The sequence below is a fragment of the Heloderma suspectum genome, chromosome 2 (genome assembly GCF_057233095.1).
Source record: "Heloderma suspectum isolate Gila_16-S chromosome 2, 16-S_ref, whole genome shotgun sequence".
NCBI classification, from domain to species: Eukaryota; Metazoa; Chordata; class Lepidosauria; order Squamata; family Helodermatidae; genus Heloderma; species Heloderma suspectum.
The window spans coordinates 376,561,984-376,578,083 of record NC_139459.1 but is presented as its reverse complement, the minus strand read 5'-3'; the positions used below and the strand labels follow the sequence as shown (position 1 = coordinate 376,578,083).

Sequence of the window (16,100 nt, the reverse complement as noted above, 5' to 3'; positions counted from 1 at the left end):
ATTTTGGAAAATATATGTAAAAATAAGAAAAAATGTTATCAGCATACATACACACAACATATCTGAAAGATATGACACATACTATACCCCATCAGGCTTGGGTAATGGGTCCCTCCCAGGTTTTGGGATGATGTCAGCTCGTGTCAGCTTGTGGGCTTCCCTCAGGCAGTTGGTTGGCCAGTTTGTGAACAGAATACTGGAATAGATAGACCTTTGGCCTGATCCAGCATGGCTTCTCTTATGTTCCTGGATTGATGGTCTCTAATCCAATAGTAGTTCCAGCCAATAACAGGCAGTTGGAGGACTTGCTAATGGCTGAAAACCCACCAAAATGTTCTAAGACTGGGAGCCATCTGCCAAATTAAATAGATTGTGCAGTTTAAACCATTATGTATTATTATTAGATATCAGTGGTTTAGGGAGATTAAGGGATGTGTGTATAGACCCTCAGGACGGGGCCCATATCTGGCCTTCCGTGGGGGAAAGCTGGACCTCCAGGATTCTTTCAATTGCCCCACTCCTTCCCCTGGCCCAGCTTCTTCCCCTGGTCCACTCATAGTTTGACAGTATTTTTAAGAAAAACACTTTTGTGCAGCTCCCCCCCCCCCAATTCCAAAAGGTTGAAATGCCTCTCCTAAGGCTTAGCTAATGGCACTAAGAGCTTTAAGCTATAATATACTGGGATTTTTGGCAAGACCCTTTTGCCCTGACCACCCCTGGAATGCAGCTTCTGAGGGCTTCTGGGGAATTAAATTTGGCCCTCAGACTGAAAGAGGTTCAACTGTTTGACAATGGAACCAATTACCTGGGGAGGTGGTGGGCTCTCCCACACTGGAGGCCTTCAAGACGAGGCTGGACAGCCATTTGTCAGGGATGCTCTGACTTGGATTCCTGCATTGAGCAGGGGGTTGGACTCGATGGCCTTGAGGACCCCTTCCAACCCTACTATTCTATGATTCTATAACTCCTACTGTAATGCATTCAAGCAATCCCTAGGGGAGTTTCTACACTGCATTTATCTAGTGTGTCCCTTCTGGCTTCTTGTAGGCTCCTGCTGGCTCAGGGAAGCTCAAAGACTACTCTGCTGCTACTAGAGGCCTTGCAGTGTTCCAGATCTTACACTTCCCGCCCTCCAGATGTGTTGGGCTGCAACTCGCATTAATCATGCTGGCTGGGGAGAATGGGAGCTGCAGTCCAACACATCTGGAGAGAGCCAGATTAGGGACGACTCTTTTTACACATTAAAGAAAAATTTCCCCAATTAAATGGGGACTGAAATGTGCTTTAATACCTCCTAATGCCTGTGAGAAGGAAACAGGATATTAAGGTGACTGTTGCAAAAGAGACAACACTGTGGTTTGGGGATTTGTGTTTGGAGGGGAAGGAGGATCACAGACTGGGACCTGAGTCAGTTAACAGTGGCAAAAAATGGGAGAGCAGAGGGGCTTAGATGGGTGGGAAGGGGTTTATGGCTGGGGTCCTCAACGTGGTGCCTGTGGGCAATAATGCACTCGCAGACACCTCCCTTGGCCTCACTAGGCCACACACACAGAGGCCAAACACCCCCTCATTCCCGCTCCCCCAAACAGGCAAAACCCACACAAAGCAAATATACAATCCCCACCCCCCACCTCTGGCAACAGAAGCACACACCCCATTCCTCCTGAGACATCCAGCCATTCCTCTTTCTCGGCTTTTTAAAAAACTAGTATGGCACGGTTTGTTCACATCATGCCCAAAGTGGCTGGCTGCTCATTTGTGGGCCCAGTTCAAGGTGCTGGTACTCACTTTTAAAGCCATAAATGGATTGGGCCCCAAAGACATTAGAGAGAAGCTATCCCAATACCAACCTGGCCATGTGTTAAGAACTTATGCTGCAGCCCTTCTCCAAGTGTCCCCACTGATAACGTTACACAGGCTTTTCTACCTGGAAGGGGGTGGGGGAGGATTGTGTGATTTCCAGAAATTTCCCCTTTCTTCTTCAGCCCCGCCTCACCTCCTACACAGTGCTAGAGGATCACCCAAGACTTCACTTCAGGGAGGAGCAGGGGACCCTCATGGGGAATGAAGAATCTGAAAATCAACTCTGCCACTCCACTAGATCATAAAACCTATCAATGGAGAGGGCACAACTGGATAGAACCACATGGAAATCCAACGGGAACAGTGTATGGAGACAGAGAATTATTATTCTAATTGTCAATGTGTCTGGTGAATAATCTTTCCAAGTTCTTGCCACACACCAGGCATTCATACGGTTTCTCTGATGTAGAATAGTTTATTGAATTCATATGAAGTCCGTATCCAAGATAATGAAGTAAAATGCATTTAAAATTCTACATAGAATAAACATATCTGCACCACATTTAAAAGAGGACAAAATAAAATACATTTTAAAATGCCACATAAGCATTTAATATTTGGGCTTTACTAAACATGACTAAGAATTAAGATTAAGAGGATAGAGTCGGACACGACTTAATGACTGAACAAAAAGCAATACAATCTAGAAACTGAGGAGGCATATGCCAATGCGGGTTTTATATCCTCCAAGCTCAGAATCGCCACCACAGTTAACTGAGATGGATTCCAAATATCTTTTTCAAAGGCTGGAAGCCTTTATTGCAACAGAAGCTAGTTACGTACTGATTAGTTCCTTGTAGTGGAAGGCTTAATTTTTCATTCACATTCCAATATTTCATTGTCTTTAATAAAAGCTCTCCGAAGCACATTCATTTACACACATAAAAACCCTCCTCATTATAGTCTATGCCTTTCAATGATTTCCCTTCCATGCAGACTATTTCATTTGCAGTACAATTTCTATTCACTAAAGCATATTCCACAGTCCCAGTGTGTGCGTGACATATGCCCCCACAGAAGTGTATAACTTTTGATCTATTGTAAAAGATCTCACTACGACCAGAACATTTCTTGGGCTTGCCCCAGTGTGAATCAGCTGATGTCTGTTAAGACCTATTTTATGAAAACAGCCTTCGCAATATGAGGAGCGTTTCTACGGATTCTCCCTCACATATACTATTTGATGCGATATAATCACCCCATGGCATTAAAGATGACCCATTTAGGTCATATGCACTGCAAAGGAAGATGTGTGCTCTGCCTCAAGCTCCCATTATACTTCACACGCTTAAATAGTTTCTCCTGTCTTGAGTCTGCAATTAGTCAAATAGCTCTGTGGGAAGTGTTGACCAAGGAAAGGTCTGGGGAACACTGAGAGCCTGTATTCTGGCTGACCCTGGTTCAGCAGGTGCAGCTGAGTCAGCCTCACTAGTAATCACAGCTGGGTTTTCCTCCTCAGAAGCAGACCCTTGTTCCTGAGTAGACCCTTCCTCATGAGTATACCCTGGGCGAAAGGGTCTTCTGGGAGTCAGGTGGGCCTTCCCACCATGGTTCTGAGTATCCCACCTGATACATTGCCACCAGCGCTCTGTTGAGCCGTGGGTGGTGGGAGGAGAGTCTGGAATCATGGCTGGGATGGGGACAGGGTTCAAAGGGTTGTTGGGAACCGCAGATGAAGGCCTGCTGTCACAGGTTCCCTCATATTCCCTGAGGTCTACAGGAAGAGGGGGCTGTTCTGGGGTATCGGACTCCTCCTCTTCCGAAGAGGTCTCTCTGTGAGTTTTTTGATGTGAAGTAAGGTATTCCCTTCGATTGAAGCTCTTTCCACACTCCAAGCATTTAAATGGTTTCTCCCCTGTGTGAATTCTTTGATGTAAAGAAACATATGCCCTCCGACTGAAGCGCTTTCCACACACCATGCATTTATATGGTTTTTCCCCTGTGTGAGTGGTTTGGTGTAATGTAAGAGACGGTTTCAGACTGAAGCTCTTTCCACACAGCAGACATTTGTATGGTTTCTTCCCTGCATGAGTTATTTGATGTAAAGAAAGGTATGCCTTCCGACTGAAACTCTTTCCACACTCCAAGCATTGATATGGTTTCTCCCCTGTGTGAGTGGTTTGATGTAATATAAGAGATGGTTTCAGACTGAAGCTCTTTCCACACTCCAAGCATTTGTAAGGTTTCTCCCCTGTGTGAATTCTTTGATGGCAATTGAGGGCACTACTCTGGCAGAATCTCTTTCCACACTCCAAGCACTGATATGGTTTCTCTCCTGTGTGAATGCTTTGATGGGAATTAAGGGCATACTTTCGCCTGAACTTCTTTCCACATTCCAGACATTTATATAGTTTTTCCCCAATGTGAATTATTTCATGTGCTCTCAGGGCACCCTTCTGCCTGAAGCTCTTTCCACACTGCAGGCACGTAAATGGTTTCTCTCCTGTGTGAGTTCTCTCATGACTAGTAAGGCTATGTCTGCGATTGAAGCTCTTTCCGCACTGCAAACATTCAAACAGTTTCTCTCCTGTGTGATTTCTCTGATGTGCAGTAAGGCTATCCTTCCGCCTGAACCTCTGTCCACACTCCAGGCATTTAAATGGTTTCTCTCCTGTGTGGATTCTCTGATGACTAGTAAAGCTTTGCCTGTGAATGAAGCTCTTTCCACACTGCAAACATTCAAATGGCTTCTGCCCTGTGTGAATTATCTGATGTGAAACAAGCGCATACTTTTGGCTAAAGCTCTCTCCACACTCTAGGCATTTAAATGGGGTCTCTTGAGCATGAATTCTCTGATGACTAGTAAAGCTTGGCTTGAGACGAAAGGTCTTTCCACACTGCAAACATTCGAATGGTTTCTCTCCTGTGTGAATTCTCTGATGTGCAACAAGGTCATACTTCCGGTTGAAGCTCTTTCCGCAGTCCTGACATTTAAATGGCTTCTCCCCTGTGTGAATTCTTTGATGAGAAATAAGAGCTGAGCTGTGTCTGAAGCTCCTTCCACACTGCAGACATTCATATGGTTTCTCATCTGTATGTATTCTTTGATGGGAATTAAGGAGAGAGCCCTGACTGAAGCTCTTTCCACACTCCAGGCATTTAAATGGTTTGTCTGTTGTGTGAGTTCTTTGATGGGAATAAAGGCACGAGACCTGACGAAAACTCTTTCCACACTCCAGGCATTTAAATGGTTTCTCTCCTGTGTGAATTCTTTGATGGGAAGTAAGTGCCCCCTTCTGACTAAATGCTTTTCCACATTCCAGACAGTTAAATGGTTTCTCCCCTGTGTGCGTTCTTTGATGGGAGATAAGTACTGTACTCTGCCTGAAACTCTTTCCACACTCAAGGCATTTATATCGTTTCTCCACTCCGTCACTTGCTAAATCATCATCAAGAGTTGAGTTATGAGCAAACCTTTTTCCAACCACAAGACATTTTTTGGCTCTCTTTTGTTCTGGTGTTATTTGTTGTACCGTAATTGCACGGACGTCACCATCCAGAGAAGAAATGGCTTTCTTTCTTGCCGTATTTTTTTGGTTTCTTTCCAGCTTGTCCTTCCCATCTTGATTCCCAACATTCTCCTCCATGTCTGGCCACTCATTGTTTTCTCCAGACACTTGATGTGCTCTTTCATTTGTTTCCTTCGATGCATTCCCGGCTGAAAGAAACAGAACATGAGTGCAAAGCAAAAAGGAACTTGCAAAGCAGGGAATCCACTTGATTTTCCTTAGAAGGGAACACAAGAGCTCCCAAAACCTAATCGACTCTTATCTGCTCAAGTAAGATTTTGAGCACAGATGCCCAAAATTGAGCACAAAATTGAGATTTTGAGCACAGATGCCCATTTTAGCTTCCTAGTCTTTTAGCTCTGTTGTTTTAAATCTCTGCATTGTTGCTAGGTTTTTATTCTGGTTGTACTGTTATATCATTGTTTTGTGCATTCATATTTTATATTTTTTATGCTGTATCTTGTGGTTTCAATTTTTGAGAACCATCCCGAGAGCTTTGGCTGTAGGGCGGCATAGAAATGAAATGAATAAATAAAAGAAACCAGGAAGGCATCAGCCACAGTGGTGTTCATTTTAAGCATTATACGTTGTCCTCCACTGTTGAAAGTAGGCATGAAAAATTATAAAAGTTAACAAGGACATTCAAAAAGGCATCCTCTACATCAGTGAAAGGAGTATTCCTATGGCCCCTAGATTGGGGGGGGGGGGGCAGGCACAGGATTTTTCAGATTCCCAATTCATAGAGAATGCTCCGACCTTGGAGCTGGGAACCCATGCTCCCCGCCCCCTCCCCCTCACCAGCAGTGCGGACACAACCACCCCCATTTCCTCTTTCAGGTCGCAAAATCGACTTCGAAGAGGGGGTAACTGGGGCGTTCCAGTGGGAGGGGAGAGGCCAGTATTCACGTTATCCTGAGGCCTCTCCAGACCCCTTCCCTCCCTCTCTGGAATGCCCCAGCTAGATAGGCAAAAGAGCCCATTTAAAATGCAGAGCGGGAGGACAGGGAGGCGATGATCGTCTCCATTGTGCCTCCTGCTCTCCATTTGGATGATCATAAGCCTTTGAGTTTGGAGCCTTACGAGCATCAAGGGTGAATATCATAAGACTGCAGGGCGGTAAAACACTATCTTGGAGATGTGCTGCCATTCACTGTCGACAGTACTGGGTTAGATGGAAAAGTGGTCCGACTCAGTATTTTTCAGCCATTTCCGGTGTTCCAATTAAACATCAAACAGTATTGGAGTAATGTGCTCCACAGTGTGGATTCCTGACCCCAGCTTGGCAACAGCAATCTGCACCAGCTGCAGTACACAAACGCTGCTCAAGGGCAGCCCTACACAGAGCACAGCGCAGTAGTCCAACCTTAATGTTCTCAAGGCATGTGGAACCCTGAGGAAGGAGGTGCCATGAGGAATGCAGTGGCTAACTAGAGATATTTATAGGATAACTAAATGTCTCTAGACTCCAGACTATTCTGAGGAACAAACAAGAGAATCATGAAAATTCACTATCTGTCTGAAGCACAGTCTCACAATATATCTAACTGAAGAGAAGGCCCTGCCCAGAGAGAAGCATCCACTTATACTATCGCACCACCTCCATAGCACAGCCCCCTCTTATGGGTCTGCAGTGAGACCCATCCCACTGTTAGGGACATCCCTCTCTGCAAAGAACTCCCTGAATCCTTGCCAGGCTGGAAAAAATAGCACAGGAAGGGTAGGTATAGCCAGAATGTCCCAGGCAGACCTACTAGCCACACAGGTCCTCTCTGGCTGCATCCTTTCTGGCAAGTATTGGGAATAAGAGGAACAAGGCTTCTAGCCTCTATCAAGAAAGAGAAAAGGGATTCTCACCATGAGAGGCCACATGCCTGTAATTCTCCATTGTGAGTCCCTTGTACAGACCCCTCTGGCCTGGATCGGGCAGAGCCGACTCCTCCATGGAGAAACACACTCCTCAAAGGGCACTGGGACCAGAAAGGGGGGAAAAAGAAAAGAATATTGTCATTACAAAACATACAAGTAGTGATGTTATTTTATTTATTTTTGTAGTTATTACATAGATCTATATGCCATTTTGCAGTGGGCTATCAAAACAGCGTACAGAAATGATAAAAACAGAGAAGATAACAATAAAAACACAGTAAATGAATCATGCATCAGCCACATCCTGACTGGGTCAACCTTCAGGGAAAGCCTGCACGAAGACGTGGATCTTTAGTCTAAAGATCAAGCCTGAAGACACCTGCTTCATGTCAATGGACAGCATGTCCCGGAGGGTGGGTGCTGCTGCACTAAGCACTCTATTACAGCTACTCCTGAGGCAAACCTCAGGAGCATGCAGCACCGTCAGAAGTTCTCCTCCTGAGGACCACAAAATCCAGCACTTAGAAAAATCCAAACACAATAAACAATACTGATAAAACAAGATCTTCACTAGAACTCATAAAAGAAAAATTCGTAGTCCAACACATCTGGACAGCACCAGGGTCAGGAAGGCTACACTGCACAGACCTCCTCCAAGGTGGCGCTTTCCTGTCCTGTCCTGTCCTGTCTCTCCTCCTCCCACACCATGAGCAAGACTATTTGCTCTGCTCCAAGTGCCATCCGTACCCTCCCCCACATAGGGCCTGGGTTGATCTCTGAAAGGATAGTCCAAGAGTAACCATGCAAACCTTTGGGCCCCAATTTGCGACTAGACTGCATGCATCAAGTCCACCCTACCTGTATTTCAGAAAGGGAAATTGGAGGAGGGGCTTTTCCATTCCCCAATCCCTCCCCCAATAGCAAAATATTGGTGCCTCTTTTACTATGTTCCACCCCTGCAGTACAAACCCCTTACCTCTTTCCCCCAGGTGGATTTCCCTTCCCAGAATAAAAAGAGGGGACATTACCCAAGGTCTCCCCTTCCCCAACTGTGGAACTCCCTGCCTCTCTACGAACCAGAGGTTGGTTCATTTAACCATTGGAAAACTGAGGAACAGAAGCTGAGCTGCCTCTCTTCAAACTGCCTCCTTTCACCGAACCTTTTATGCAGGTTCTGTTGGCTTCTTCTGGGCTGTTGATTTTTCTCCCCCGAATACGCTGGGAGGAAGCAGGGAGGGAACCAGCCCTCCAGCTGCAGGGGAGGCGGGCGGTGCTTTTCCTCCTCCTGAAGAGACCCAACAAAGGGAAGAGATTTGTAGAGTCTGCCAGAAAATCCTTTGGTTCACTTCAGCATCTGCGACCTGTTGCCCCCCAGTTGTGCTGGACTGCAACTCCCATCATTCATAATGAGCATGGCCACCGGCCATAGATTTTAATATTTCAACTGGCCATGCTGGCTGGGAATTATGGGAGTGGTAGTCCAACACATCTGGAGGGCACCAGGTCAGGGCAGGCTGCAAGGCGGCTCTTCCCCTTTTATATAATTTTCTTTTCTGACAGTGATCTTTCTCCTCCTCCCACACAACCCAGCAAAACTCCTTGCTCCGCACCAAGCCTCCCCACACGCCCGATCCCTGACCCCCCATAGAGCTTGGGTTGAACTCTGAGTAGATCCTGCAACCGCAGCCATGCAAATCTTTGGCCCCCACTTGGCGACTGGATTCCCTGGATCAAGTCCCCGCTACCTATGATTCCTTCCCCCTCCCTTCTGAAGAGGTAATGGGGGGGCTTTTCTCTTCCCCCCAAACTCCCTCAAAGCAAAACATTGCTGCCTCCCTCCTTCTCCACCCCGCAATGCAGCCCCCTCACCTCTCAGCCCCGTCCCCTCACGGGCGTCCTCCCAGGGAAACCTCACCGGGCGGACTTCCCTTCCTCGAACGGAAAGGCGGAAACAGTTCCGAACGTCTCTCCCTCCCCAATTGTGGAACTTCCTGCCTCTCTAGGAACCTCATCGCTGTCCTTTTAACTCTTGGAGGACTGGAGGACAGAAGCTGGGCTGCCTCCCTTCTCTGAAACTTTTGCGCGGGTTCTGTGGGCTCCTTCCAGGCTGCGGCTTTTTCACTCGGGAGAGGCCAGGAGGGAACCAGCGCTTCCGGTCTCCCCCGACTAGTACAATACGCAAAATTTAAAATACAAAAAACACGAACAGACAGTATGAACAAAGACATCATATAGCTAAAAAACAACGATTTTGAGCTATCCAGGATCAATGAAAACTCATCACAGGCCTCATTGGGGAGATCATTCCATAATTGGTGGGGCCACCACCAAGAAGGCCCTCTCCCTTGCTGTTGTCTTCCAAGCCTCCCTTGGGGTAAGCACACTTGTGTGTGTGTGTGGGGAATCTCTGGAGTGAAATGCGTGCAAAGGGCAAATGCAGGGCAAAGGAACCATTCTTGACATCTGCTCTTCACAGGTGTTTGTTTGCAACTGATTGGTGGTGAGACTGTACTAGGGCCAATCAATGGCCAGCCATCAAGAAAATAATTTGATTAGAGTTCAGTGGAAACAGCACAGAGCCCCAGGCTACAGCGATGATAAGCTGGGGCTTTAAGTACTGTGAAAACTGGAAAAGGAGAAGATGCGATTGGGGAAACATCACAACAAAGCTGCAAATAAAGTGAAGCTGATAGCATGGAAACATGCCCCAGCTCGGAGAGAGCACAGCGTTTTGTCGCCCCCGGGGCCTCGTTGTGGCCAGGCTGAGTCAGCCCTGCACGCTGTACCAGAGAGAGAAGGAGAAACGTTAGGAATAAAGACATAAATCTGTGGTTGTTTTGGCCAGAAGCAGAAACCAGGGGAGCGGGGAGGAGAGAGAGAGAAAAACCATTGATTTTGATGATGACTGTGGTGCAAGCAAGCAAGCAGGAAGGGAAGCAGCCTTCCTGGCAGGATGGGGACTGCACTCTGCATGCACTCAGGTGCATCTCCTGAGAGGCAGTGTTGGGCTACGGGTCAACTAGCAGCCAGATGCTTGGATGGGGGGTGGGAGTCAGGGGTGTCTCTTTTCCTCCCTCTCTCTCCTTGTGACAGCCGCTGAGCTGGTCTTCGGTGTGCTCCGTCCCACTGCCTCCCTCCTCCCATCCTGTTGGGCACCCTGGACTTGGCAGACCTGGCTGGCCACCTGCTCGACTTTCCCACTGTTGCACAAAATGCTAGTTTCGCCCCCTGGAGGCTAGTCCAATTTGCCCCAAAGAGGAGAGTCAACTTCAGGCTGGGTCCAACTCGATTTTATTGTTTGCAAACAGTTCGACAAAGGAGCTCACGCTCAAAGCAGAGTCGACCCTGGGCAACCTCCACGCTACAGTTTTATCACTCAGCTTGCATTCCTCAGCCAGCGTGTTACTTTTGATTGGTTGCCAGCGGTTTGCTTAGCAACCTTATCTTAGGGTTACTGTCTGCTCATTCCAGGCATGCGCAGCTCTTATAGTACTATGTGCTGCTTAAGACACATACAATGGCTTTTAGGTTACATTTTTACTACAATTCCCCCCTCAAAAGGCTTTTCTCAAATTTATACTCTCTTTGGTCCAGTGGTGGACTACGCACTTAAAGGCGCAAACTATTATTGCTGTGGCATTGACGGTTTTCTCTAAACAGCAAGTGAGGCCTGGGACGCCTTTGTTCTAGCTACTAGAATGCTGACAACAAAAACACTTTTTTTTTTGAACTTTTGGAACTCAGTATTGTTCCGTTCATCAGGAACCCTTGAGACGAGAGCACCCTCTTTCTGTAGAGCTACTTGAGTCCTTTCAGGGGTTCATTATTCCAACGGTGACCTTCAGGTGGGTCAGCTTCCGGTGTGACCCTCTCTGGTGCAGGTGATGCCTTTATTCAGTGTGATGAATCCACTTCTTTTCTTTGGCGACTTTCATAGCAATGGGAGTGGTAAGTAGGATCTGAAACAGACCCTTCTGCTTCTTGGTAGGTGGTTCATCTTTCTAGGACTGGATTAGCACCCAATCGCTGGGATTGAGATTATGCACTGGAGCATCTAAAGGCCAGGATTGGTGCGGTGTTGCAAACCTGTGAAAACAAAACAGACTGCAAAGCAGTAACATAACCTTGAATCTTAAAACTTTTACTTTTAAATTCACATTTAAGCTATCAGCCATAGGTAATATTCGAGGTGGGCACTTATGGAACGTTTAAAAGGTGTCAATTTAATACTTCCCTTGGGGGCGCACCATACTCGAGTCAAGGTGATTGGCAAGGCCTGTGGCCTTTCAACTTAATCTTTCAACAAATTCTAATGAGCATTGTCTTTAAGGTGCGGTTCATCTTCTCAACTTGACTTGTAGATTGAGGTTTCCAAGGGGGGTGTAGCTTCTAGTTAGTTTGTTATGCCTGGGCCACTACTTGCGTCACTTGTCCAACAAAATGGGGCCCCTGATTTGATTCACTCTCTTTAGGTAACAAGAGCTTAGGGATTACTTTTTAACAGGATCTTGGCTACTGTCTGAGCGGTGCAGTCAATTGCTTTTATCATTACTAGCAGGTACCGATAGCCATGAGTCTGGGGCAACTCTGAAAAGTCAATTTGAAATCTCTGAAAAGGAAAGTAAGCACATGGGCGACTTCTCATTTGAGCTGGGGGCTCAAACATCTTTGAATCATTTTTGAGGCACAAAGGGCAATCAGCCACTGTTCTCAGGTCTTGGTCTAACCTGAAGGAGGTGCTATTTGCCTCGGGCGCACCTAAAATTGGGGTGTTAAAGGGGGACGATCCCTTTATTAGCTAACCATAATTTTTGAACTTTTCAATGAGCGGCTTCAAGCCTGCACAGGTGGCTTTTTTCAGAGGATACTGCCTCACGCACACAGGGCTCTCCCTTTTTAAAGAAGATTTTAACTGGTGTCATGCATTTGCTTGGGCAGGGGTTCTGTCTGCCCACACACATGGATCAACATTCTCTAAAATCTCAGTCTCTTTGGCCTCTGACACAATCTTGATTGCTTGAAAGGCCATTTGATAATTTGAGCCCTGCATTGCTTGCAGCTGTACTACAATCTGATTATCACTGAAGAAGATTTTAGCTTGCAGTTTTGTTAACAAGTCCCGCTCCATGAGGGCAACCAGGTATGCAGATGAAACTACAAAGGCATGTTCCAGTATGTTATTTCCAGTCTTCGTGAGGAGGGGCTTACACAGGGATCATAGAAAATGTGGCTCCAGTATCTACTAGGGCTTTACAGTCCTCGCCACCAACCCTTACTTTTACCTTGGGATTCTCCCGAGCATTTGTTCGTAGGGTGGTGGCCCTTCAGCTAGACTCCCCCCCACTGGAGGACCCTGCCAGCATTTGGCAGCCTTCAGGGTGAGTCTCTTTTCTTTTTTTCTTTCAGCTCTGGACAATCTTTCTTTTAATGTCTCTTCTCTCGGCAATACGCACATTTATTGAGCCTCGGTCGGCCCTTTCCTTTTCTGCCCCCCCCCCCCCCCGTCGCTTCTGTGCTCTCAAGCTGCTGTTTATATCTCCGCCCATGGTGGCTGCCAGCATTGCCTTTTCCTTTTTCCAGGAATGGCACTTTTTTATGTGCTCTCATGTGCACCATAGCTCTAAAAACTTCATGATCTGGGGTCTGATAAGGCTAAAGCAGGCGGTGATATTAAGGCTTGCTTCAATTTAAGAAAAGCCTTTTTTTATTTTAATTGTCCACTTCTAGTGGGTAATATTTTTGTTAAAGCTTCATACGGGGGCTTCACCCCTTTTTATGGCTACTATAGCCTCCCTCTTGTAACAGGCACACTTATCTTTTGGCTTGCCTGTTCTGCAAATCATGTTTTAAATTCTCTGTGCCATGCACCAGTTTTAACTCTTTGTTTTCTCTGCAAGTTAGGCTGTTTGCCATTGCTTCGACAGAGACTTGCTTGCTTAGATCTTACTAATTTCAACGACACAAATTTGGAATAAGCTTTCTTTCTTTTTTTTAAGCCTTTTTGTCTGCTACTTTCTTCTGCCTTCTTTTATACCTTTTTCATATCATTAAAATCTAACACCATGACTGGAAAACATTTGTTTTGTATAGTAGGGCATGGTGGAGCAGATCTAACCATTATACTGCTCCTCTGACTGCATGGTCAGGGCCCATCAAAATTAAGGGAAGGGCGTTCTCATATGTGGAAAGAGTTCCAAGCCACCATTTTTGCATCGGCAACTCCACACTGCATGAGTTTTGGCAGAGTGTCAGGTTTGCCTCTGAGCAAATGGAACGTCAGAACAGTTCAGATTTTGAGAAAGAGCTGGAACACATGGGGCAGGAACTTTCTTAGGCTTCAGAAACACAGCTGGGCTTAGAAGTATCACGGGAGAGTGGGGGACTCTCTCTCTCTCACCTCTTAAGTTAAGAGAATTTGCTGCCCCCTTTTTAAAGGGAAACTAACTTTCGTAGTTTCTCTTTGAACTTTTTGAAGGCTGTTTCCTTTGTAGTCTATGAATCTCTAGAAATTTGTGTCTGTATGCTTCATTAGGGTAAATGAAATCAAAGCCTTGGAAATCATAGAATCATAGAATAGTAGGGTTGGAAGGGGCTTACAAGGCCATCGAGTCCAACCCCTTGCTTACTGCAGGAATCCAAATCAGAGCATCCCTGACAGATGGCTGTCTAGCCTCGTCTTGAATGCCTCCAGGGTGGGAGAGCCCACCACCTCCCCAGGTAATTGGTTCCATTGTCGTATTGCTCTAACAGTTAGGACGTTTCTCCTGATGTTCAGCCGGAATCCAGCTTCCTGTCACTTGAGCCCATTATTCCGTGTCCTGCACTCTGGGATTATTGAGAAGAGATCCTGGCCTTCCTCTCTGGGACAACCTTTTAAGTACTTGAAGAGTGCTATCAGATCTCCTCTCAGTCTTCTCTTTTCAAGGCTAAATATACCCAGTTCTTTCAGTCAAATGCAGCTTTTTATCTGAGTGTTGAAATCACAAATCAAACTGTACACTGAGCTGATCACAAACAAACACATAATCTACAACAACGGGAGTTTAAGGCTATGACAAGCCTCACAGTACTTTTTACGGCAAGTCTTTAACTGGCCAAAGTTCCAGTCCATGTGCAGAGTGCCTCTAACAAAGAAGGCCTTGGGCCATAAAGAAGGGATGCGTTTTAACAAAAGCTCTGTGTCTCTTCATCAGTTCGAATGGGGAAGGTGTAACCTTACACCTCTTCTAGATTCCTCCACAGATAAGAACAGAGCAGTGCTGCTCAGCTTTCCAGCTGTGATGCTTTTTTTTTTTTTGCAAATCTCACTCTTTTGTCAGGTCCTCACAGACACCTTCCAGCCTCTCTGCTTGCTAAGGCTAAACCAGCCGCGGCGAAGGGGGGTTAGGCAAGTCCCCCTTGGCTCTGCTCTGAGCAGGCTGACAGAGATAAGCTTACACAGACCCTGATATTTTAAGAACTTGCTCTGTCTTTGTTTCTTGATTTTGCCACAGTCTTTAAGTCGTCAAACAAATCTCTTTCTTCAGAAGTTGCAACTTTTTCAACTGCTTTTGTTTCTTCTAACAAACTTGGATACGGTGGCAGACAAACTGTCTCTGGAGGGCCCCCTCCCTCCCCCCAACAACCTCTCCTCCCAACCTAACAGGCCGAATCAGACCGGGGGGAGCTCAGGGCACCTTGGGCAGGGTCTCCCAGTCTTCAAGCTCCTTCCGTGGGGCTTGAATCGGGGGGAACAGGGGCTTTGGGCTTCACCTCGGAGCATACCATCATGACTTTACAATATTGAACTTTATATTCAACCTTTTCTCACCTTCAGTGGATTTTGGTTGGCACTCATCCAAATGCTGATAACCTCACCTTCCCTGAGGCAAATTTATCTCTTACTACTTGATTCAGACACCACCCGGGGTCTCTTGCCCCTGTGGTCCTTTGCCAGTAACACATTTACACATTTACACTTCTGTAACTAAGGGGGATTCTTTCCGCACCAATTCAACCACCCATCAATATAGGCGAATTGATCCCATTGCCCATTATTCACCACATTTTTATATACAGCATTTACAAGATTTACACCAAAGGATCCTATGTCTGGCCAACTAATTCCAAATGCTGGCCAGTCCAATTGACAGTGTAACCAGCTTGCCTTTCGACATCTTAGTACACGGAGTCTGACAAACCTCAGACGCTTGACTTTGCTAAAGTTCTTTAGCATGCATCCCAAGGGAATGGCAGAGCTTTCTAAACGGGAGCTACCCGCCTCCATTGTGCCTACCTCTATTTGAAACCATACACGGAGCCTGACAAACCTCCGACACTGACACGGAGTCTGACAAACCTCAGACGTTTACACAGAGTCTGACAAACCTCAGACGCTCCGAAGGCAACTCAAACAGAAAGACAGAAGGGAAATCAAGTACTTACTCTGCCCAACACCCTAGTGCCGTCTCTTCAGACCCATTCAGCCTGGTTGACTCAATCAATGGAGTCCATGCCTTTAACCTCCTGGGTGTCCCGACCCCCGTTCTCTGGTGCCGTGGCAGACCTCAAAGGCGGTCCGGCGCGCCCCACAGGCACCTTCGCCGGTTCTGTCGTTTGACCCCAGGGTGGTCCAAGGGACTCCTGCCAGCTCGCCAGTTTGTTGCACAAAATGCTAGTTTCGCCCCCTGGAGGCTAGTCCAATTTGCCCCAAAGAGGAGAGTCAACTTCAGGCTGGGTCCAACTCGATTTTATTGTTTGCAAACAGTTCGACAAAGGAGCTCACGCTCAAAGCAGAGTCGACCCTGGGCAACCTCCGCGCTACAGTTTTATCACTTAGCTTGCATTCCTCAGCCAGCGTGTTACTTTTGATTGGTTGCCAGC

The 16,100-nt window shown here is 46.6% G+C and overlaps 1 protein-coding gene across 1 annotated transcript; it reads right to left on the bottom strand.

Annotated features, from left to right (window-relative positions):
* Positions 1-713: 713 nt before the first annotated feature.
* LOC146356254 (uncharacterized) lies at positions 714-9,177 on the bottom strand. The gene is given in 5 exon segments (XM_084831348.1): positions 714-3,227; positions 3,230-5,521; positions 7,227-7,339; positions 8,399-8,523; positions 9,108-9,177. Coding segments are annotated over 3 exon segments (2,421 nt in total). The 5' UTR covers positions 7,315-7,339; positions 8,399-8,523; positions 9,108-9,177; the 3' UTR covers positions 714-3,186.
* Positions 9,178-16,100: the final 6,923 nt, after the last annotated feature.